Consider the following 24994-nt stretch of genomic DNA (forward strand, 5'->3'; position numbering starts at 1 on the left):
TCACAGCTGCATACACTCAAAATAGATATATTGGCCTAACACAGTATATTCACAGTATGTTCCACAGCACAGTGCACCCACACTTTTCCAACACTTAAAATAATCTTCTTCTGTCTTTTGATAACTTTTCCAAAGGCCAAATGTCCCTATCAGTTGCAGGCTTGCTCATGCAATTTCTTAACTGATCTTAAAGGCTTTCTAGTTCTCAGAGGTGGTGAATTAAAATCATCCTGTACTGATCTTACTGGAATGATTGACAAGCTCTGCTCCCGCACAATTGGTTGTCCAAGGGCAGACATGCCAAGTATGGGCAGATTTCTGCTATCTTTTGTTTGTGTTATAGGCCTTTTCATATGCAGACGAGAGGGGAGTGTCTGCTCTTCCTGTTTTCTCAGCCCCTTTCAATGGGTGTCTCAGCATAATTCGTGAACAGTGCTAAACTGTGAGCTTCTAAAGGTTAAAGGTTTTACACTGAATTTTTAGATCGGTATCTGTGCATATTCCTCTTTATAGTAGTGTCTGACATGCAGTTATATGAAAATTGGTGTATAATGTCCCTTTAATATTTGCCATATTGTATCCTAGGTTTTCTTCTCTGCTCAGGCCAATCAGAGACAGTTATGAATGTTTTACAAGAGTGTGCAACCAATGAAAGTGTGGAATGTAGCAGTGTTAAGTCTTGTGTCTGCACTCTAGAGTCTGCACTCCCACTTCTAAAAGGTTTTTAAGAAAAATTATAAACATTTTATATTATAATGGCAAATTGTAATATCCATTTAAATCTTTTTTAATGAGGACAAAAAACATATGCAAGCCTTTTTCATTCATAAAAGTGGCGAGAGTCCACAATCCATTACTTCTGGGAATTCAGCTCCTGGACACTAGGAGGAGGCAAGATTTCCAAAACTCCAAGACTATGTAGTACCTCAATCTCTCTGGTATGTTAGTCTTTGCCAAGAGAAAGGTGAAGAATTTAAGTGCTCCAGATGCTTTGTTGAGAGGGTTCTAAGATTTGAGGCCCATTTTTTCCCTTCAAAGAGCTGCTACAGAGAGACAGAGTGGGGTATTGGGAAGTGACACAATTACTCCCAGGGACTGGTCCCATAGCCGCCTCCTGTTGGTTCATCAATATACTTCTTAAACAGAACCTCTAATGTGCTGTACACCACACGGGATGGGCTCTAAAGGATGCAGTCTGTCTGCAGCTTAGTAAGCACAGTAGTGTGGGTGTTTTTCAGGAAAATATAAACCACTTTTGTCACTTTCATAGCCCACAGGCTATTAGCAGGTACGTTAGTAATGTTACATCATAGCCAGGGGATAGCTTACAATATAGACACTTACACTTTTCATTAGGCTTTTATTTTCACAGTCTAGCTGAATTGTATGGATATTTTGCAGCCTAAATAGGTTCTCTTGGTGATATTATTTTTTATCTCTAAAATAAGTTATTTATTTGTTTTTTATTCTGTTCCACCCAAAATTATTTGTTGGATCCACAGCTTGTGTGTACTCTCACCACCTTTATGAAAGAAAGCTAATAATTATGCTTACCTGATAAATTAATTTATTTTATGGTAGTGGGAGTCCTTTTTTTCTGATGGCATTTCTAGTGTGAACCTCATTTTCCCTGCTTTTTCCTTTTCTACCTTTCTACTTCTTGCTTAGCTATACGTAAGACCTAACATACCAGAGAAATGGGAAGGAATAAGTACTCTTGGAGTTTTGGGAATCTTTGCCTCCTCCTAGTGGACAGTAGTTGAATTCCTAGGAGTAATGGGTTGTGGACTCTCGCCACCATGCCAAAATTAATTAGGTTAATTATATATTTATAAATTATATAAATATTTATAAATTAATTCTAAATGAGTTTATTAAACAGATTGATAGCAACAATAGTTCAGAGGTTTTTTCCTTAGAACAATGTTGCAGATTAACATATTTTACAAACTTAAATCGTCTAAACAAACGGCTTTTGTTTAAAATAATTTAAATTAACAGCAATGTGCTTCACATTCACGTAGAAGCATTTTGCAATATTCTTGTTGTATGTGCAAAAAAGCTTTGTAGAAATGTGATAACATTTCTCAGAATGAATGTGTGTGTGTGTGTGTGTGTGTATATATATATATATATATATATATATATATATATATATATATATATATATATATATATCGAAGGCAAGCAAATTACAAACTAAATATTTGTAAATCTAAAAATACGGCTATAGGATTCTTGTCCTTTTAAATGGGAGTCTGATTGGTGCTTTCAGTTTTGATGCATCATTTCCGGCCCAGTTAGATTATTGTAGAGCTATTTTGTAAAAAAAAAAAAAAAAAAAGAATTGGAAAATTAAAAGCATACACTTATGTTTGAGAAGATATATTAGAAATGCTCTAAGTGGACTGAATGTGTTGCATTAAACTCATTTAATTACTTCCATGCCCATTTAAATTGCCTTGTGATTGAATGTATGCTGAGTTCTGCTCTTTATAATTGGTAGTTTTTTTCTAAATCAGTTAATAACATAGAAGCCAGAGGTGTTCTGCACATACTGAAATATCCTTGAGTATGCTGTGTATTATTGTTGTGAAACTGAGCTGACAGCATGACTTTTGCATCAGTGGTAGATCGTCTAAAAATAGAAGCCACCTTTTTGACTTAACGGTATAGTGAAAAATAAAGAAATAGATAATCACCTTTTCTAGCAGCGTTACCAGCCTTGCCCTGATCGCTATTATGGTTAACCCTTTAATATTTTTCTTAATCCATATGTTTCTGCCCATTAGACCTCTTGGCTGGGAGCAAAGAGGCCCACTAATCTCCATCAGCATCTCCATAATTCTGAAAAATTCCTGGTGAAGACTTTTTTTTTTTTTAAAGGACATACAATAGGTCCCTTGGGGCAAAATTCTGCTCTGGCTGAATACTTCCAGCACTGCAAGTCAGACAGCTGCTTCTTTCCGGTGGAGGTTTTAAGGGCTGTACATCCAGGTCTCTTACAGGAGCAAACTCATGGAGTATGAAGAGGACCTCAATGTCCGCTGTGCCCTTCTTGCGTTGTAAACAGATGCTGCTTTGGTGCGTGAAGTTAGGTGGCTTGTGGTGCCTGTCAAGAGATTAGGCCCTGGTTTGCAAATTGTCTCATTGAAAGTGTCAAACCACTTTTACCAAAATCCATCTGACCCTCATATATTTGAGATTGTTCTTCAATTGTTCTTCAATCCTCACACAGTCTTATTACCCAGCCAAAAAAATAAATGTAATAAAATGTGTGTGTAATTTTATTTTCTGGGGGTAGAAAGGGTGAGTGTAGGTTACAGGTCAGGGAAAATATTGTAAATATTATTAAAATTAGCAGAACACTGTATTTAATGCTAGTCCATGTCTAGAGGAAATTTGCTTGCTCAGTTCTTAAAACAATGTGTAGTAGACTCACATATTTTCTGGTTTTCCCTTAAATTTAACTTTGATGCTGTGTGTGTTTTAATAGACATTGCTGTAAAATATATTTGATAAGTAAGATATAGTTTACCAAAGACAAATTAGCATCCACAAGAGGAAAAAATACTTGACCACTCAGTGTCAAAGTTTTACTTATAAGAATCAGAGCATGTCATTTTTAACAACATTCCAATTTACTTTTTTTTATCACTTTTGTTTGTTTTTTGCATTGTATCCTTTGTTTAAGAGTAAACTTAGGTAGACTTAGGAGCAGCAGTGCAATACTGGGAGCTAGCTGAAACCTTGTTAAGCTAATGACAAGAGGCATATATGTGCAGCTACCAATCAGCAGCTAGCTTCCAGTAGTGCCTTGCTGCTCCTGTGCGTACCTAGGTATGCTTTTTCAACATGATTGATAATAGAAGTAAATTGGAAAGTTATTTAAAATCTAATGCTTTATCTAATCCCTGGAAGTTAACTTTTGAGTCTATTGTCCCTTTAATTACAGACATAAGCAAGTTTTTCCTACCTTATCTTCAACAGGTTAATGTTATGGAGCTATATTGCAGCTGCATTTTTTGGTGACTCATAAACCCAAATAAAGGTCTAATAGTTTGTGAATTCAACCACAATACCAAGATGGCATTTTAGTACTATAATACAATGTTATCAATTAAGGATCTTTTTATTACATGATTACTGCAAAACGTTGTGATTTTTCTGTGTGTTTATATTATACCTTTACTGAAATAATCATCTAGTGACATTTTATAGGTTACAGATCTATATGATTTTATTTTTATTGTTTTACTATTTTTTGTTCCTAGATTCCAGGCTTTCTTTCTTATCTCACTGTTTTTTTATTTAGACTTGCATTGCAGTTGCATGATTCTGTTGTTTGTAGGTCTCTGTGCTGCCTGTGCTCCAATCTAAATAAAGCACAGAATGAAAAGAGTCAGATAAAAATAGCAAAGGGAAGTTGCTACCTGCTCACTGAATGACAGAAAAATGTTTGTTAGAAAAGTGTCACTTCACTAATATTTGGGAGAAACAAAATTAAATCTCTCACATGTAACTAATTATTGCTTGATGGAGTTATCTTTTTTTTCCCAACCTCCTCTACTGTTACCATGTTATATATTATGATCTTTTTTGCTTGAGACTACAGTTTTTTCTGTTTAATTGATGTTATATTTCTGTATGTTATGGGTGTAAAAATATTTAACTACCATTGTGCATAAGGGTTACACTCACACATATACAGTATATATAATCAGGGAAATGGACTGCACTCTTACATCGAACACACATCCCATGTCAAAACCCACAGCGCTGGGTACTCGCCAGCGCTCAGACAGCTACTTAGCTTTCAGTGACTTGGGCAGTAAACCCCAGCCAAGCCTGGATGCAAAACCCATATTAAAAATTACAAAACAAAATGATAAACACAACACATAGAAAGTCGGGTGCTATCTTGCAAGCACACAGCTATATTAAAAGCATAATGGAAGAGTTAGTTACAGCATTTGGCCAAATGGTGATAGACCCATAACCACCTCAAGGTCTCTTCCTCTCTAGCTCCTAAGCTACAACCACACAATGCATTCAACCAAAGGTGACACAGCCCTCTTGTACATATACAAAACAGAGAAATGCCTGCCTGGGTACTCACCAGCAGTGACTCAGGCAGTTAACACAAGACAAGTCTTGGTGCAAAGGATGATTATAAGATGCTTAATTTTAGATGAATTATTGCCAGTCTGTAACAGACCAGTCAGTGTTCATATGGTACTGTACCCCTCCAAATACTTGAAAGCTGCCATCTTGATTGCAACTTTCAAAAAGCATTCCTGTCTACTACACAGTGTTACAATGTAACTCCTACTCAACTTTTAAAGATTTGGTATCTACTGCTTTGTGGTGTTTGATATAAAAATGTACAGTGATATAACGTTTTAAAAATGTGATTTTTATTTCAGGCACACAATGAACAACATACTGAGACTGTAGCTGAACTGTAATAAGATGCCCAAAACACTAACCTCAAAAGCCGTTCAGAGTGAGACTTTGAACAGTGATTCCAACATCATGGTCGAAAAACCAACAGGACGAAAGGTAAGAGCAGAACTTTTTTAATAGGACAAAATGTTCATTGGGCCAAATGTTTTCATATTGTTTTGCTTTAAGTTGTAGTTGGATACATGGAAAAATATGTTTCCCAACAGCTGGCTCAGTGTAGAAGGTCCAGATGTCTGTCTCTGCTTACTGGAATGCATGCAACAGATGAGTTTTCTTTTCCTATTGAGAAAGCCACATTGCCTGAGTAAGGCTATGTTCTGATTACATTTTTTACCTCTGATTTCATAGCTTCACTATGGTGAAAAATTGTCACTCTTTGCCGTTGTACATATAATATCTGAGTCATATTTTTTATGAAGCTTCCAAATTCAGTGTCTAATGAATGTCTGTACTATGCTATAATCTTTTTTTAAAATAGTGTGAATTCTGAAATGTGTTCCCCCCCCCCCAATTATTAACTTTAAACTTTACAAGAATGTATATCAAGAGCAAGTTGTTGGAATACTGATTTGTGGACATTAATTATGTAATTAGCCGACTCTTAAAGAACTAATTATGTATATTATCATTTATAGCAAATCAAGGAGGTAAAAAGTTCAAGCAGTAAAGTGATTAGTGAAATGTCATGTCTTTTTTGTTATGTAGACATAATCATGTAATACCACTTGATAGTTCCACTTCTGCTGGTATAATTAAGATATTATTCTGCATCTTCCAGACATACACAGATGTTTCCTTGGTGATACCACATGCAACTTAATTAAACACTGAAGAATTGCATAATCAACAAATGCATAATAAAGAGACAATACAATAACACTTTGAATTTCAAACGAGCAGTAGCTTTTTTTTTTTTAATCTGGCAATTTGGAACATTTCCGTACTTTCCCTGCCCCATGTATCACATAACAGCGATCAGCTAGTCACAGACATGTATATGAGCTGTAAACTTATTTTCTTTCATATAGGTGGCGAGAGTCCACAAACTTACATTCTATACATTCCTACCAGGAGGAGGCAAAGATTCCCAAACTTTAAAATCCTATAAACCCCACCTCACACATACCTCAGTTTAAAGCATGATGATGTGCTTGATTTCTTCAGTGAGAGGTGCTTCAGAGCATATTGAAGCCCGGTTCCCCTCAGAGTACAGTGCTTGTGGGAGGGAAGTGAAGGAAGTACTGCCTCATGACTCCATGTTTTCACCTCACGGGAAATCTTTTCATGTAAATTCATCTTTTGCCTCCCTTTACAGATCGACGTTCTACTTCTATTCCATTATGTCTGTTTCAATAAAGGATACCAAGAGAACAAAGTAGATTTGTTAATAGAAGTAAATTTAAAAGTTTATTGCACCCTACATTCAAGAAACTTTCATTTTTACTTTTGTCTAACTGCTCTGTAAGTGCATAATTAAAGTGCTCTGTATAATATAGATACATGTCATATATATTATAGTAAGACAATTGGTTGTCGAGTGTTTGTCCCAAACGTATGTATACAGTCACTCTTAACTGAAATTCCTATCCAACATTCCCCTCAAAGCGAAGCTTATAACACGGTGTCCCCTTTGCTAGACTCACGCTTCACATGTAGTTGAAGGACCTCCGCTGCTCCTGCGGTGATGGTTATTCACCAACATACACAAATGAATGGAAGAAAAGTTTTATATTACTTTGTGCTTCACTGACAAGTTTTCTTACTATTTTTGGTAGTTCTGTCTTCATAAACTACAGTGTATATACATGTATATAGCACAATTATGCATTCAATTTATTGCTCCTAGGACGTCTTATATTTGGTGGTTTAAAATTCCATGTAATCCAAAGCAGGGATCTATCTGTATTACTATTTTTGCTGTTAACAATTTTTTATGTAATAAGTTAATTTTGATACATTCCATAGCAAATGCTGAAAGAGTGTCTTTTTGTTTACTGGTTTATCTATATAAGGTTCACATAATAACAGTTCATTGTTTCAGAATATAACATGGTATAAAATTGTATGATCTTTATATGTTGTTGCTTTCACAACGAGAGGGTTAAATGTTCACAGCAGCCGCTTAATTGTTTTAATGATCTATCACACACAGCCAATAGCAAACCACTTTGTATTCTTTTAAATAGCAAGAGATGGCTTAGCACACCAGGCTATGATTACGGCTTCCTAAGCCAAAATGCATAAGCCTAGTGCTGCGCCTGCTCTGACACTTCTGTAAAGTGCTTCCCAGTACCGCCTTTTAATGAATTAATACATTTGGGCGTTTCATTTTACAACATTTGAGGAGTGGATCGTTTTTTCTTTTATACATATATATTATATTCATAAAATAGGGGATACATATATATTATATTCATAAAATAGGGGATTCAAGATTTTTTCCCCTTTGGTGTTGAACATTTTAGAAAAGGTGGCTTTTGCAGATTCCTAGTATATGGCACATTGGCAATTTACAATATAACTCATTTGATGTGTAATAAATAGCTTTTATATTATGATGTATAAGTAATTGTTTATCGTATTGACTTGTAAGTGCTAGAAACACACAATCGGCATTAAAGGGACACAGTCAACTTTCATGAATCAGAGCACGTGGTTTTAACCTACTTTCCAATTTACTTCCATTATTAAATTATGCACAGTATTTTTATATCCATATTTTCTGAGGCAGCGGCTACTACTGAGCATGTGCAAGAGTTCAGCTAATGGCTATCACATGATACAGGGGCTGACAAATTGAAGTAAATTTCGAATCTGCTATTGCATTATCTTTTTATTATACAATTGTTGAATATGCAATTTTACTGTATTTAATAGTGCTTTAAAGGGACGGTTTCAGATAGCAGTCACCACTGATCGACATCAGCAGTAGTGGTGGAAGTCGAGCGCAGAAGTAGCAGACCTGATAGCAATGACTTTTCAGAATTATTATTCCTGACCACATGTGCACTAAGAAGACTTATTATTCTGAGGGCATCTGATGCCTTATCTACTTTTTCAGTAGGCTGTCTTGAGCTGGGCAGATATGGATTACTTTATGCGTGTGTGTGTGTATATATGCGTATATATATATATATATATATATATATATATATATATATATATATATATATATATATATATATATATATATATATATATATATATATCTATATCTTTATTGTAAAAGAAAAGGTGCCGGTACTCCAAAAAACAAGGTGCTCATTGATTTTTGATTGATATATTGTGCTCAGTAACTGTGAGTTTTTGATTGATATATTGTGCTCAGTAACTGTGAGTTTTTGATTGATATGTTGTGCTCAGTAACTGTGAGTTTTTTATTGATATATTGTGCTCAGTAACTGTGAGTTTTTGATTGATATATTGTGCTCAGTAACTGTGAGTTTTTGATTGATATATTGTGCTCAGTAACTGTGAGTTTTTGATTGATATGTTGTGCTCAGTAACTGTGAGTTTTTGATTGATATATTGTGCTCAGTAACTGTGAGTTTTTGATTGATATATTGTGCTCAGTAACTGTGAGTTTTTGATTGATATATTGTGCTCAGTAACTGTGAGTTTTTGATTGATATATTGTATTGTGCTCAGTAACTGTGAGAAAAGCAAAGGGACAACATCATTATTTACAATGTTTGATATATTTTGCAGCCCCTCTTGTGGAAACTAGAGTATATACATGATTACAAATATTACCTCTTATGAGTTGGCAGGGGGGGGGGGGTACTCAGTACCGGTGAGTACTCCCACAAAAAAAGATATATATATATATATATATATATATATATATATATATATATATATATATATATATATATATAACACTAGAAGCAAAAAGTTAAGTTTACTAGTTCTTTAACTAAGGCACTAAAAAAAAACTATTTCACACAAATAAATTAATTTAATTACCTTAAACTGCAGCTATCAACAGATTTTTCAATGTTGTTTTTAAACACCAGAAAATATACCAGAGCTTCAAGAAAATAAAGGAAGGGAAAAATGCAAATTGTTCACACACAGGATACAGATTAAATAAAAGGTGGTTATGAGAAGTACAGAATTTGGTGGCTCTTTACAAATAAATTGTTATACTGGTGACAATAAGCAAATATTAGCTTTACAACTATACATCAAAGATATATGGCACTTACAACCAAATATGCCCCATTAAATTACTTAACCATCACACACACCATATTATACTATAATTGCACAAAACAGATCAAATAGGTATGCAGGGTCCATTAATTGTGAAACATATACAGTTACAAAATGATCATTCACATGTGTGATGTGTACAAAATGTATCCAGTGGTCAAATCTGTCATCTGCAGAAATAAAATAGCATATATACATCTATAAAATGCAATAAGTACAGTGAAAATACAGAAAAAAATGTACGTCAGATAGTGCCTAGAACATGTCAGGTCGGCTGTTGATAAACTAGGGCCTAGAGCACTTGCCAGAATTATGATCACATTAGATGGTTGAGAAGGTTGCATTCACATTATATTTTATTTAACAGTTTATTTGTAATCAGAAAGAAAAATAATGGGATGAAATGTCATCCACTCCAATAACGTGCTGTGATGTCCTCAACCCATTAAAGATTGCGTGATTTCATGTTTTACTTATGTTTACATCAGAACTTTGTTCCGATGTTGACAAATAAGTCTGTCAGAAAAGGGTTAAAAGGTTGTGTCCATTTATCATGTGTTATCCTGCTTATGGTTGTTGTGCATGAGCTGTAGTAAACTACATGTTGAATAAATGGGTGGTCTTGGATTATCTTTGGTTGTCTATGAAAGGGAGTAGTAATTACTGCAATGTTCTCTTCTGTAGTGAAAGGAATATGTCAAGATTGCAGTTGCCAGAAATTTGAGAAAATTAAGTTCAAGATAAAATCTTAGAAGAGGAATTAAACACCTATAGTTTCTGAGTATAACAAATTGTACTTTGTCCCACACTCCCTATAGAGAGCAAAAAGCTAAATCTGTAACCTAGTTTTTCAACATGATGATGCAAATTGCCTAAACCAGTAATTTTGATTGCAGCATTTGCACGTTATAGACTTTTTTGGCCTTGCTAGGGAGAATGAAAAGCTCTTGTTTTTGTGTAAAATTTCTCAATGTCCTTTTTAAAGAAACAGTCGCTTTTTATATATGCATACTTAAAACCAGTATAAAGGACTCAATTTATCAAACACAGGCGGACGGGGGCATACATATTCACCCCTGTCCACACGGCTTCTCCTCTGGCGAGCAGAAATCTGCTGCCCGCATTTACCATTGCACACGAGCGCTCCTGTGCATGAGCTGCAGCTGACAATTTCCCTGGTTGGAAGAGACCTAAGAGGTGGAGAACAGGGAAGCAGAGCTCTAATGGCCTCTGTTTGAAAAATCCTGAATGCAAGTTCACTTGTGCGAACAGTCAGTCAAAGTGGAGAAAAAGGCTTGATAAATTCAGCTCAAAGTGCTGAATTGCAAGACTCACGGTACATACACAATACACGTTAAAAGGTCCAAGGGATCCAAAATAAATGTTCCTGATTCAGATAGAGCACACAATTGTAAACAACTTTCTAATTCACTACCCAAAATGTTGACAATCTTTTCTTATATGCAAACTTTGAGACACTGGCTCATACTGAGCATGTGCAAATTTTTGTACTATATACATAGAACTTTAAAATTTGTCAAAAAAAAAATCTACTGCTCATTTGAAATTCAGATTAAGTGCTGATTCTTCTTATACATTTGTTGGTTATGACGTTCTACTGTATTTGAAGTGACAGTAAAAAAAAAACCTTTTAATTATAATACATTTCTAATGTGCTGCTAAAGAATATCAGCCAAGTCTTAATGTTTTTAAAACAAATTAAGGGACCATTAAACTTGACATTTCAACTATGCATAAATGATTCATTATTGCCATATACATTATTTCTAAAATAAATAAAATACATCTAAAAAAAAAAGTTTCACTTTCTCCCAGAGAGGCTTGGGTTAATACTTTTAAGGCAATTTATGTGAGCTTTTGTTTACTTTCCCTCCCTCCGTAAACTTCTATGGTGTCACATGCTTTTAAAAGGTGGATTATCAGTTTTGCATCAATAATCCTCATAGGCAAATCATTCTTTGCAATAGTAACCAAGTTGAATTAGTGCTAAACCTCCTTAAAGGGACAGTATACACCAATTTTCATATAACTGCATGCAGGGCTTTTTTTGTAAAAAAAAAAAAAAAAAAAAAAGTGCCGGTACTCAGAAAAAAGGTGCCTGTACTCCACACTAATTTTTAATTGATATATTCTGCTCATTAACCTTGAGAAAAGCAAAGGGACAAGATTATTCACAATGTTTTGATGTATTTTGCAGCCCCCTCTTGTGAAGAGTATTTACATGATGATTACAAATATTACCTCTTATGAGTTGGCAGAGGTGGGGGTACTCGGTACTGGTGAGTACCCCCCCACAAAAAAAAGCCCTGACTGCATGTATTGGACACTACTATAAAGAATAATATGCACAGATACTGATTTTATAATCCAGTATAAAACTGTTTACAAACTTACTTAGAAACTTCCAGTTTAGCTCTGTTTAAAAGGTTACCGGAACACCCACTGCAAGTGGGAAATAAGACACTCCCCCTTCCTTTGCATATGAAAAGACCCTTTACACAAACAGGAGCAAGCTGGAGAAGGTAGCTGACGGTATTCTCATAAAACTTTGGGACTTGGTTAGGAGTCTGAAAATCAGATATTTAAAAATAAGCAAAACTATCCATTAATAAAAATTAAAAAAAAAACTATATATATATATATATATATATATATATATATATATATATATATATATATATATATATATATCATATAAAACATTTATGCAAAGAAAAATCTAGTGTATAATTTCCCTTTAAGGGAATACAAGAGGTAAAACTACACCAGTCTGCACATATGCAAACAGAGTTTGTGCTATAGCTGAATATTATTTTGTGATTGGTTAGCTGGGGTTCTTTTGTTCTGGGGGACAGGGAAGTTAGTGAAAAGAATAAACATAAAAAAATATACTAATTTGACAAAATAAAGATGCAGTTTTTATTGCAAAATTATTCTTATATATGAGGGTTTATAATCATGTAGTTTTACAATTTGTGTTTAGTGTTCCTTTAAAGGGACAGTATACACTCATTTTCATATAACTGCATGTAATAGACACTACTATAAAGAATAAGATGCACAGATACGGATATAAAAATCCAGTATAAAACTGTTTAAAAACTTACTTAGAAGCTGTCAGTTTGGCTCTGTTGAAAAGGTAGCTGGAAAGCCCACTGCAAGTGGCAAATAAGACCCTCCCCCCCCCTCCCCCTTCTTTTGCATATGAAAAGACTGTTTACACAAACAGGAGCAAGCTGGAGAAGGTAGCTGACGGTATTAACATAAAACTTTGGGGCTTGGTTAAGAGTGAAAATCAGAGCAATGTTATTTAAAAATAAGCAAAACTATACATTTATTTAAAAAAAAAAAAAAATTATGGGCTATATAAATAGATCATCTACAAAACATTTATGCAAAGAAAAAATGAGTGTATAATGTCCCTTTAACATCCTTTTACTGCAATCATTTTCAATAGCCAAACTCCATCCACCATTTACCTTATTTGGATGAGTCAATCTGGGCTTTAGTCTGCAGACAACAAAGCTATCCACGGTTGTAAAATTAGTATAAAGTACATTGTTTTGCAGTTGTTATCTGATAAAGCCAATTATGTACAGATAAGTAGCAGGGTTATAGCCCTGATAAGTCAGCAGGGTGCATTTCAAAGTCTGAGAGTTAGAAATTGCTCTATTTTCAGAGCTAACATAAGGGGGACAAAATAAATAATGAAAATAGATTGCAAAAGTTGATTCATTACACATAACTAACTTTATTTCTCCAACATTGGTGTGTCCGGTCCACGGCGTCATCCTTACTTGTGGGAATATCTCTTCCCCAACAGGAAATGGCAAAGAGTCCCAGCAAAGCTGGCCATATAGTCCCTCCTAGGCTCCGCCCACCCCAGTCATTCTCTTTGCCGTTGCACAGGCAACATCTCCACGGAGATGGTTAAGAGTATGTGGTGTTTAGTTGTAGTTTTTTATTCTACTATCAAGAGTTTGTTATTTTAAAATAGTGCTGGTATGTACTATTTACTCTGAAACAGAAAGAGATGAAGAATTCTGTTTGTGAGAGGAAGATGATTTTAGCAGACAGTAACTAAAATCCGTTGCTGTTTCCACATAGGACTGTTGAGATGAAGTAACTTCAGTTGGGGGAAACAGTTAGCAGACTTTTCTGCTTAAGGTATGACTAGCCATATTTCTAACAAGACTGTGTAATGCTGGAAGGCTGTCATTTCCCCTCATGGGGACCGGTAAGCCATTTTCTTAGTCTCAAGCAGAATAAAGGGCTTAATATGGGCTATAAAACTGGTAGACACTTTTATGGGCAAAATCGATTGCTTTATTTGGGCATTTTATACATGTTTATACTGGTATTTCACACTTATAAACTTGGGGAGCGTTTTTTAACGTCAGGCACTATGTTAGACACCTTTTCCAGTCAGGAAGGGCCTTCCCAGTTGTAGGCTGAGCCTCATTTTCGCACCATTACTGCGCAGTTGTTTTTGAGAGCAAGACATGCAGATGCATGTGTGAGGTCCTGAAAATAGTTGGAAAAGTTCCTAGAAGGCGTCATTTGGTTTCGTATTCCCCTCTGGGCTTGGTAGAGTCGCAGCAAAGGCTGTAGCTGGGACTGTAGAGGGGTTAAAACTGTAACCGGCTCCGGTTTCGTTATTTTAAGGGTTAAAGCTCTGAAAATTGGTGTGCAATACTTCTAATGCTTTAAGACACTGTGGTGAAATTTTGGTAAATTTTGAACAATTCCTTCATATTCAGTAATAAAGTGTGCTCTGTTTAAAATTTAAAGAGACAGTAACGGTTTGGTTTTAAAACGGTTTTTGTGTTTTACTGACAAGTTTAAGCCTGTTTAACATGTCTGTGCCTTCAGATAAGCTATGTTCTATATGTATGAAAGTCAATGTGCCCCAAGGCAGAACACACAGTGATCTGAGATGTCATCGCAGAAAATGCAGCATGTCTGCAGAAAGAATGGGACACATGCAGGAACTGTCAGCGATTTAACTTTGCAGCACTGCTCCACAATAGGCTGTAAATTTCAAACAGAGCTGTGCTCTGGCTGCATTGTGTAAGTTTTCTTGAACACAGTGCATTCAGAACAAAGTGCTTTTTGAAGTGAACAGTCAAACATGCAGTAGACCTGCAAAGCAGCAGTGCATTGATTGTTGACTGGCACTCAGGGATTTTTCCAAACCTGCCTTCCTAGCCTTTCCCAGTCGGCAAAGCTGTTTTTTTCTCAATGTAAGACGTTTGTATGAGCAATGCACCTTTTTTAATACTACACTTCTATGTAAAACAAAGAGAAAAGGAAAGACATTTTGCAATTTCTTTTTTTGTCTGCAGCTGATTTGCAATGCAATTTTCAATTACTGCTCTATATTATAAAACTTTAAAAATGGCTTTATTCTCCAGTTAACCAACACATGCAATTGTACTGGTGCTTTAGTGTAACTGCCTAATTTAAAACTGAATTTTATTTAAAAATGACCTGCAGAAACATTTTCACTAAACAAAAATCTCATCGCAGAAAGTGAAAAAAAGTTCTGCCTCTGGGTCAATGTGTCTCCCCCTTCTAAATTATGTGATAATTGTGCCAAGGCGTCCAAACAAAGTAAGGACAGTATTGTCACAGATAATGAAGTTGCCCAAGATGATTCATCAGATGAAGGGAGTAGACATGGTTCTACATCATCTCCTTCTGTGTCTACGCCAGTTTTGCCCACGCAGGAGGCCCCTAGTACTTCTAGCGCGCCAATGCTTATTATCATGCAACAATTGACGGCTGTAATGGATAACTCCATAGCAAATATTTTATCCAAAATGCCTGCATATCAGAGAAAGCGCGATTGCTCTGTTTTAAACACTGAAGAGCAGGAGGGCGCTGATAATTGTTCTGTCATACCCTCACACCAATCTGAAGGGGCCATGAGGGAGGTTTTGTCAGATGGGGAAATTTCAGATTCAGGAAAAATTTCCCAACAGGCTGAACCTGATGTTGTGACATTTAAATTTAAATTAGAACATCTCCGCGCACTGCTTAAGGAGGTGTTATCTACTCTGGATGATTGTGACAACCTGGTCATTCCAGAAAAATTATGCAAGATGGACAAGTTCCTAGAGGTTCCGGTGCACCCCGACGCTTTTCCTATACCCAAGCGGGTGGCGGACATAGTGAATGAGTGGGAGAAGCCCGGCATACCTTTTGTTCCCCCTCCTATATTTAAGAAATTATTTCCTATGGTCGACCCCAGAAAGGACTTATGGCAGACAGTCCCTAAGGTCGAGGGGGCAGTTTCTACTCTAAACAAGCGCACTACTATTCCTATCGAGGATAATTGTGCTTTCAAAGATCCTATGGATAAAAAATTGGAGGGTTTGCTTAAAAAGATTTTTGTACAGCAAGGTTACCTTCTTCAACCCATTTCGTGCATTGTTCCTGTCACTACAGCAGCGTGGTTCTGGTTCGAGGAACTAGAAAAGTCGCTCAGTAGAGAGACTCCATATGAGGAGGTTATGGACAGAGTTCACGCACTTAAGTTGGCTAACTCTTTTCTTTTAGATGCCGCTTTGCAAATAGCTAGATTAGCGGCGAAAAATTCAGGGTTTGCAATTGTGGCGCGCAGAGCGCTTTGGCTAAAGTCTTGGTCAGCGGATGTATCATCCAAGACAAAGTTGCTTAATATCCCTTTCAAGGGTAAAACTCTCTTTGGGCCAGAATTGAAAGAGATTATCTCAGACATCACTGGGGGAAAGGGCCACGCCCTCCCACAAGATAGGCCTTTCAAAGCCAAGAATAAGTCTAATTTTCGTTCCTTTCGTAATTTCAGGAACGGACCGGCCTCTAATTCTGCATCCTCTAAGCAAGAGGGTAATACCTCACAGACCAAACCAGCCTGGAAACCGATGCAAGGCTGGAACAAGGGTAAGCAGGCCAAGAAGCCTGCCGCTGCTAACAAAACAGCATGAAGGAGTAGCCCCCGATCCGGGACCCGATCTAGTGGGGGGCAGACTCTCTCTCTTTGCTCAGGCTTGGGCAAGAGATGTTCAGGATCCCTGGACGCTAGAAATAGTTTCTCAGGGTTATCTTCTGGAATTCAAGGAACTACCCCCAAGGGGAAGGTTCCACATGTCTCACTTATCCTCAAACCAAATAAAGAGACAGGCATTCTTACATTGTGTAGAAGACCTGTTAAAGATGGGAGTGATACACCCAGTTCCAACGGCGGAACAAGGAATGGGATTTTACTCAAATCTGTTTGTAGTTCCCAAAAAAAAAAGAGGGAACTTTCAGACCAATCCTAGATTTAAAGATCCTAAACAAATTTCTCAGAGTACCATCGTTCAAGATGGAAACCATTCGAACAATTCTACCCACAATTCAGGAAGGTCAATTTATGACTACCGTGGATCTAAAGGATGCGTATCTACATATCCCTATCCACAAAGAACATCATCAGTTCCTAAGGTTCGCCTTTCTGGACAAACATTACCAGTTTGTGGCCCTCCCATTCGGGTTAGCCACTGCTCCAAGGATTTTCACAAAGGTACTAGGATCCCTTCTAGCGGTTCTAAGACCAAGGGGCATTGCAGTAGTACCGTACTTGGACGACATTCTAGTACAAGCGTCGTCTCTTTCAAAGGCAAAGGCTCACTCAGACATCGTTCTGGCCTTTCTCAGATCTCACGGATGGAAGGTGAACATAGAAAAAAGTTCCCTGTCTCCGTCGACAAGAGTTCCCTTCTTGGGAACAATAATAGATTCCTTAGAAATGAGGATTTTCTTGACAGAAGTCAGAAAGTCAAAACTTCTAAACGCTTGTCAAGTTCTTCATTCTATTCCTCGTCCTTCCGTAGCTCAGTGCATGGAAGTAGTAGGATTGATGGTTGCAGCAATGGACATAGTTCCCTTTGCGCGAATTCATCTAAGACCATTACAACTGTGCATGCTGAAACAGTGGAATGGGGACTATACAGACTTGTCTCCAGTGATTCAAGTAGATCAGAAGACCAGAGACTCACTCCGTTGGTGGCTAACCCAGGATCACCTATCCCAGGGAATGAGCTTCTGCAGTCCAGAGTGGGTCATCGTCACGACCGACGCCAGCCTAGTGGGCTGTGGCGCGGTCTGGGAATCCCTGAAAGCTCAGGGACTGTGGTCTCGGGAAGAGTCTCTTCTCCCGATAAACATTCTGGAACTAAGAGCGATATTCAATGCTCTCAGGGCTTGGCCTCAGCTAGCAAAGGCCAGATTCATAAGATTCCAATCAGACAACATGACGACTGTTGCGTATCTCAATCATCAGGGGGGAACAAGGAGTTCCCTGGCGATGAAAGAAGTGACCAAAATCATACATTGGGCGGAGAATCACTCCTGCCACCTATCTGCAATCCACATTCCAGGTGTGGAAAACTGGGAAGCGGATTATTTGAGTCGTCAGATATTCCATCCGGGGGAGTGGGAACTCCACCCGGAGATCTTTGCCCAGTTGACGCAACTATGGGGCATTCCAGATATGGATCTGATGGCGTCTCGTCAGAACTTCAAGGTTCCTTGCTACGGGTCCAGATCCAGAGATCCCAAGGCGACTCTAGTGGATGCACTAGTAGCGCCTTGGACCTTCAACCTAGCTTATGTGTTTCCACCCTTTCCTCTCATTCCCAGGCTGGTAGCCAGGATCAAACAGGAGAGGGCCTCAGTGATCTTGATAGCTCCTGCGTGGCCACGCAGGACTTGGTATGCAGACCTGGTGAATATGTCATCGGTTCCACCATGGAAGCTACCTTTGAGACAGGACCTTCTTGTTCAGGGTCCATTCGAACATCCAAATCTGGTCTCCCTCCAGCTGACGGCTTGGAGATTGAACGCTTGATTCTATCAAAGCGTGGGTTTTCAGAATCCGTGATAAATACTCTGGTTCAAGCCAGAAAACCGGTAACTAGAAAGATTTACCATAAAATATGGAAAAAATATATCTGCTGGTGTGAATCCAAGGGATTCCCATGGAATAAGATAAAGATTCCTAGGATTCTTTCCTTTCTACAAGAAGGTTTGGATAAAGGATTATCTGCGAGTTCTCTAAAGGGACAGATTTCTGCTTTATCTGTCCTACTACACAAACGACTGGCAGTTGTGCCAGATGTTCAAGCATTTGTTCAGGCTTTGGTTAGGATCAAGCCTGTTTACAGACCTTTGACTCCTCCCTGGAGTTTAAATCTAGTTCTTTCAGTTCTTCAAGGGGTTCCGTTTGAACCTTTACATTCCATAGATATTAAGTTGTTATCTTGGAAAGTTTTGTTTTTGGTTGCTATTTCTTCTGCTAGAAGAGTTTCTGAGTTATCTGCTCTACAGTGTACTCTACCCTATCTGGTGTTCCATTCAGATAAGGTTGTTTTGCGTACTAAGCCTGGTTTTCTACCAAAGGTTGTTTCCAACAAAAATATTAATCAGGAGATAGTTGTACCTTCTTTGTGTCCGAATCCAGTTTCAAAGAAGGAACGTTTGCTACACAATTTAGATGTAGTCCGTGCTCTAAAATTCTACTTAGAAGCTACAAAGGAGTTCAGACAAACTTCTTCTCTGTTTGTCGTCTATTCTGGTAAAAGGAGAGGTCAAAAAGCAACTTCTACCTCTCTTTCCTTTTGGCTTAAAAGCATCATCCGATTGGCTTATGAGACTGCCGGACGGCAGCCTCCTGAAAGAATCACAGCTCACTCCACTAGGGCTGTAGCTTCCACATGGACCTTCAAGAACGAGGCTTCTGTTGATCAGATATGTAAGGCAGCGACTTGGTCTTCACTGCACACTTTTGCCAAATTTTACAAATTTGATACTTTTGCTTCTTCGGAGGCTATTTTTGGGAGAAAGGTTTTGCAAGCCGTGGTGCCTTCCGTTTAGGTAACCTGATTTGCTCCCTCCCTTCATCCGTGTCCTAAAGCTTTGGTATTGGTTCCCACAAGTAAGGATGACGCCGTGGACCGGACACACCAATGTTGGAGAAAACAGAATTTATGCTTACCTGATAAATTACTTTCTCCAACGGTGTGTCCGGTCCACGGCCCGCCCTGGTTTTTTAATCAGGTCCGATGAATTATTTTCTCTAACTACAGTCACCACGACACCCTATGGTTTCTCCTATTTTTTCCTCCTGTCCGTCGGTCGAATGACTGGGGTGGGCGGAGCCTAGGAGGGACTATATGGCCAGCTTTGCTGGGACTCTTTGCCATTTCCTGTTGGGGAAGAGATATTCCCACAAGTAAGGATGACGCCGTGGACCGGACACACCGTTGGAGAAAGTAATTTATCAGGTAAGCATAAATTCTGTTATCTCAAGTTGTTCACTACTGTCTCTTTTAATGGTCCTTTTAAAAACATTTAAAACTATACTACTTGAAAAGACTAGTTGGTGTTTTTATCTTGCTTTTATCTGTTTTACTTAGTTGTGGACAATCAGATCTAGCTGTAAATGAGTTTGGCCACTACTATGGGCTCGATTTATCAAGCTGGTGAGGACAAAGGTGTATTTATTTGCCCCTGTCCGTCCCAGCTCACCTCTAGCATGAAGCAATCCGCTGCCGGAATTTAAAATTGCACTTAGCCACCAATCAGCAAGCGCTACCTAGGTGCTGAACCAAAGATGGGCCGGCTTGTAAGCTTTCCTGCTTTTTCAAATAAAGACACCAAGAGAACAAAGAAAAATTGATAATAGGAGTAAATTAGAAAGTTGCTTAAAATTGCAAGCTCTGTCTGAAACATGAAAGAAAAAAAGTGTGTTCAGTAGCCCTTTAAAGGGACAGTCAATCAAAATTAAACTTTCATTATTCAGATAGAGCATGCCATTTTAAACAATTTTCCAATTTACTTCCATTAACTAAATGTGCACAGTCTTTTTATATTTAAACCTTTTGAGTCACCAGCTCCTACTGAGCATGTGCAAGAATAAGTGTGTATGCATTTGTGATTGGCTGATTGCTGTCACATGGTACGTGTATGCATTTGTGATTGGCTGATGGCTGTCACATGGTACAGGGGGAGTGGAAAAAGACATAACTTTTAAAATTGTCAGAAAATAAATTTACTACTCATTTGAAGTTCAGACTAAGTGCTATTGCATTGTCTTGTTATCTTACATTTGTTGATTATGCAAATCTACTGTGTTGACTGGTCCTTTAAGTCTTGATCTGCTGATATGGTTTCTAACCCAGATTTTTATCTTTCTTTTCAGAGAAAGATGTTATTTAGTTCTGGTTTAGACTCTATTATCTCTAATTTGATCGAAGGTGTAAAGGAGCTCAGGACTAGAAGTCTAGGGGTAAATTTTAATATCCTAATTGATTTTTGTTCCTTTCTTCAGAACAGGGCAGATATACAATTCCTTCTTTCAGGAGCTGGTTCCTCTGGCTCTGTCTGGAAGCCAAGTTCTAATTGGAACATGTCTGAGCAGTCCAACTAATCTTCTCCCTTAGCTCAGTTTGCTTAACCCCTTAAAGACCAAGGACGTACGCCACACGTCCTCAAAAAAAATACAGTTAATGACCGAGGACGTGTGGCGTACATCCTTGGTCTGGAAAGCAGCTGGAAGCGATCCTGCTCGCTTCCAGCTGCTTTCCGGTTATTGCAGTGATGCCTCGATATGGAGGCATCCTGCAATAACCCCCCTTGGCCATCCGATGCAGAGATAGCCACTCTGTGGCCCTCTCTGCACCGGACATCGATGGCCGGTATCGTTGGTGGGTGGGAGCTTACGTGGGAGGCGGGTGGGCAGCCATCGATGCTCTGTGTGGAGTGGAGGAGGGCGGGATCGTGGGCGGCACCTACGGGTGCGTGCACGGGAGTGCGCGCGTGCATAGGGGTTGGTGGGCGGGCGCGTGCACGGGGCGGGAGCGGGTGGGAACCGCTACACTACAGAAAAAATAAATAAAGTTAAAAGTAAAAAAAAAACAATTTTTTAAGCATTAAAAATTGAATCTAAGGGATCTGGAAGGGGTTGGGGGTTGGTCTTGGTGGGGGGGGAAAGCTACACTAAAGAAAAGGGCATTTTTTTTTTAAAAAAGGCACATTTTTTACTAAACTGGGTACTGGCAGACAGCTGCCAGTACCCAAGATGGCGCCCATTAAGGCAGAGGGGAAGGGTTAGAGACCTGTTTGGTGGGGGATCAGTGAGGTTGGGGTCTAAGGGGGGATCCTACACATCAGCCTATGTAAATATGCTTTTTTTTAAAAAAAAAAAAGGCCAAATACCTTTTTATTTTAGTACTGGCGGAGTTTCTGCCAGTACTTAAGATGGCGGGGACAATTGTGGGGTGGGGGAGGGAAGAGAGCTGTTTGGGAGGGATCAGGGGGTCTGATGTTTCAGGTGGGAGACTGAGCTCTACACTAAAGATAAAATTAACCCTGCAAGCTCCCTACAAGCTACATAATTAACCCCTTCACTGCTAGCCATAATACACGTGTGATGCGCAGCGGCATTTAGAGGCCTTCTAATTACCAAAAAGCAATGCCAAAGCCATATATGTCTGCTATTTCTGAACAAAGGGGATCCCAGAGAAGCATTTACAACCATTTGTGCCATAATTGCACAAGCTGTTTGTAAATAATTTCAGTGAGAAACCTAAAATTGAGAAAAATTTAACGTTTTTTTTAATTTGATCGCATTTGGCGGTGAAATGGTGGCATGAAATATACCAAAATTGGCCTAGATCAATACTTGGGGTTGTCTACTACACTACACTAAAGCTAAAACTACCCCAAAAAGCTCCCTACATGCTCCCTAATTAACCTCTTCACTGCTGGGCATAATACACTTGTGGTGCGCAGTGGCATTTAGCGGCCTTCTAATTACCAAAAAGCAACGCCAAAGTCATATATGTCTGCTATTTCTGAACAAAGGGGATCCCAGAGAAGAATTTACAACCATTTATGCCATAATTGCACAAGCTGTTTGTAAATAATTTAAGTTAGAAACCAAAAGTTTGTGAAAAAATTTGTGAAAAAGTGAAAGATTTTTTGTATTTGATCGCATTTGGCGGTGAAATGGTGGCATGAAATATACCAAAATGGGCCTAGATCAATACTTTGGGTTGTCTACTAAAAAAAAATATATACATGTCAATGGATATTCAGAGATTCCTGAAAGATATCAGTGTTCTAATGTAACTAGCGCTAGTTTTGAAAAGAAATGGTTTGGAAATAGCAAAGTGCTACTTGTATTTATGGCCCTATAGTTTACAAAAAAAGCAAAGAACATGTAAACATTGGGTATTTCTAAACTCAGGACAAAATATAGAAACTATTTAGCATGGGTGTTTTTTGGTGGTTATAGATATGTAACAGATTTTGGGGGTCAAAGTTAGAAAAAGTGTGTTTTTTTCCATTTTACCCCATATTTTATAAAAAAATTATAGTAAATTATAAGATATGATGATAATAATGGTAACTTCATAATAATTATAATAATAATAATAATAATAATAACTTCACTCTCACATTTGCGCATGCGTTAGTCCCGGTCATCGCCCCCTGTAATCTGGTTCTGTCTTTGTGCTATGAATTGTTCACAAAAAGAGATGCTCTGAGTAGAAGGAGCGATTCAAATGTTTCTATTTTTTGCCTTTTGCAATCCGATGCTGATGGAAACTATGACTGGCAAATGATTGGGGTAATGCGCATGCGCTAATCGTGGACGCGCTCGCTTTGCTAGTATAAACTACAAAAGCTTAGGCATGCGCAGAAGTAACCATCCACTGATTTAGTCAATTGACGGCCGCCTAACGGCCAAAGAATCAATTGGATGTTTAAACAACGTGACCGTTGTTTAGAAAGAAAAAAAAAAATATCGGGTTGATTTTAGGATAGCGGATTCGATGCAAAATTTGTCAAATATCTAAGGTAATATTGAACTTTAGAAATATTGATGAATGAACATAATATTTATTTGGGTTCATATATTCATTGATGTATTGCAGAGTAGTTTGGTTTGCCTTCACTTTAAAGGTGCGGTTTTTGTTCCAGAGGCTCTGGTTTGGGCAGGTTAAGCTTCTTTCTGGTAGTTTGGTTTCAGTCTGTTCAGGGTTCCTGGGATTTTTAATATAGTCTCCCAGGGTTAATGTATAGGTTTCAAAATGAGGCCTTTCTGGGAAGGTTTTTGTCTTTCCTATGTTTGTGAATACCTGTGGCAGCTCAGGCCTTTTTTTAGTCAGTTTTGGATATAGAATTTATGGGAGTGGTTGTTCCTGTTCCTTTTTTGATACAGGGAATGGGGTTTTATTCTAACCTCTTCTTCATTCCTTTATAGGAAGTAATTTTCAGACCAGATCTGTATCTAAAGGCTCTGAACTAATCTTTCAGAATATTTATTTTCTAAATAGTGGCTATTTGGATTTTTCTGCCTTCTATTTTGCAAGGTCTGTTTATGTCCATAATAGTTTTATGGGATGTTTATCTTCATGTTCCATTCCGGTCTAGCATTTTTGGTTTTGTTACTCTACCATCTGTGTTCAGCTCCCAGGATATTTCCCTAGGTCTTGGGTACCCTTTTGTCTGCAATCAGAACTCAGTGTATTGCAGTGTTTCCTTTTCTGGAAGATATTTTGGCTTAAACTTCGTCCTTTTATTTAGCAAATTCTCTCCATCAAACTGTTGTTTCTTCCGCATCATGGTTGGGGAAAAATATTGTTGTTTCTCAGATTCAGTTTTAATGAATGAATTCCTTGACAGTTTTTAGCAATATGAAGCCAGTGTCTGTCTGTTCTTTCCCCTCATTTGCTTTTTGCATGTAGTTGTAAGGTTACATGTTGGAGGCTTTGCATACTATTCCGTTGGCTCGCTTTCTCTTCAGATTTTAATGCTTCGGCAGGGATCTTACTTTGCTATTTCAAGAAATTATCTAGATTTCACATCAAGCCAGTCTCTGTCTTGGTGGCTGTATCAGCTGCTCTTTTCACCGGGGGCTTCTTTTGTTCATCCTTCTGGATCTGTATTCTTTACAGATGCAAGGCTTTCAGGATGGGGGGCCGTTTGGGAATCTCAGAGAGTGCAAAAAATTTTTTATTTTCCTCGGGGTTGAAGTTTCCTTTTAATATTTTTTAACTCCATGCAATTTTCAGAGTTGGTCTAATTGAAATCAGAAATAAGACTCTCTTTCCAACAGAGGCCATGTTTCAGCAGTAGCATATGTCAACCATCAAGGGTTCCTTTGCCATAAGGGAAGTATTGTGAATTTTTTTCTTGGGCAGAAGTCAATTGTTGTTTAATGGGATATGAAATCCAATTGTTTTCTTTCATGATTCAGATA

The 24994-nt window shown here is 37.9% G+C and overlaps 1 protein-coding gene across 2 annotated transcripts in view; it reads left to right on the top strand.

Annotated features, from left to right (window-relative positions):
* Nucleotides 1-24994, top strand: part of ANKRD12 (ankyrin repeat domain 12) — a 399410-nt gene that overhangs the window by 136783 nt on the left and 237633 nt on the right. For both annotated transcript variants that reach the window (XM_053714916.1, XM_053714917.1), the window contains one exon: nucleotides 5427-5562. In XM_053714916.1, coding sequence (XP_053570891.1) covers nucleotides 5473-5562 — 90 coding nt within the window. In that variant the 5' untranslated portion in view covers nucleotides 5427-5472. The remainder of the gene's footprint in view (nucleotides 1-5426; nucleotides 5563-24994) is intronic.

Source organism: Bombina bombina, chromosome 5, assembly GCF_027579735.1.
Source record: "Bombina bombina isolate aBomBom1 chromosome 5, aBomBom1.pri, whole genome shotgun sequence".
Classification (NCBI taxonomy): Eukaryota; Metazoa; Chordata; class Amphibia; order Anura; family Bombinatoridae; genus Bombina; species Bombina bombina.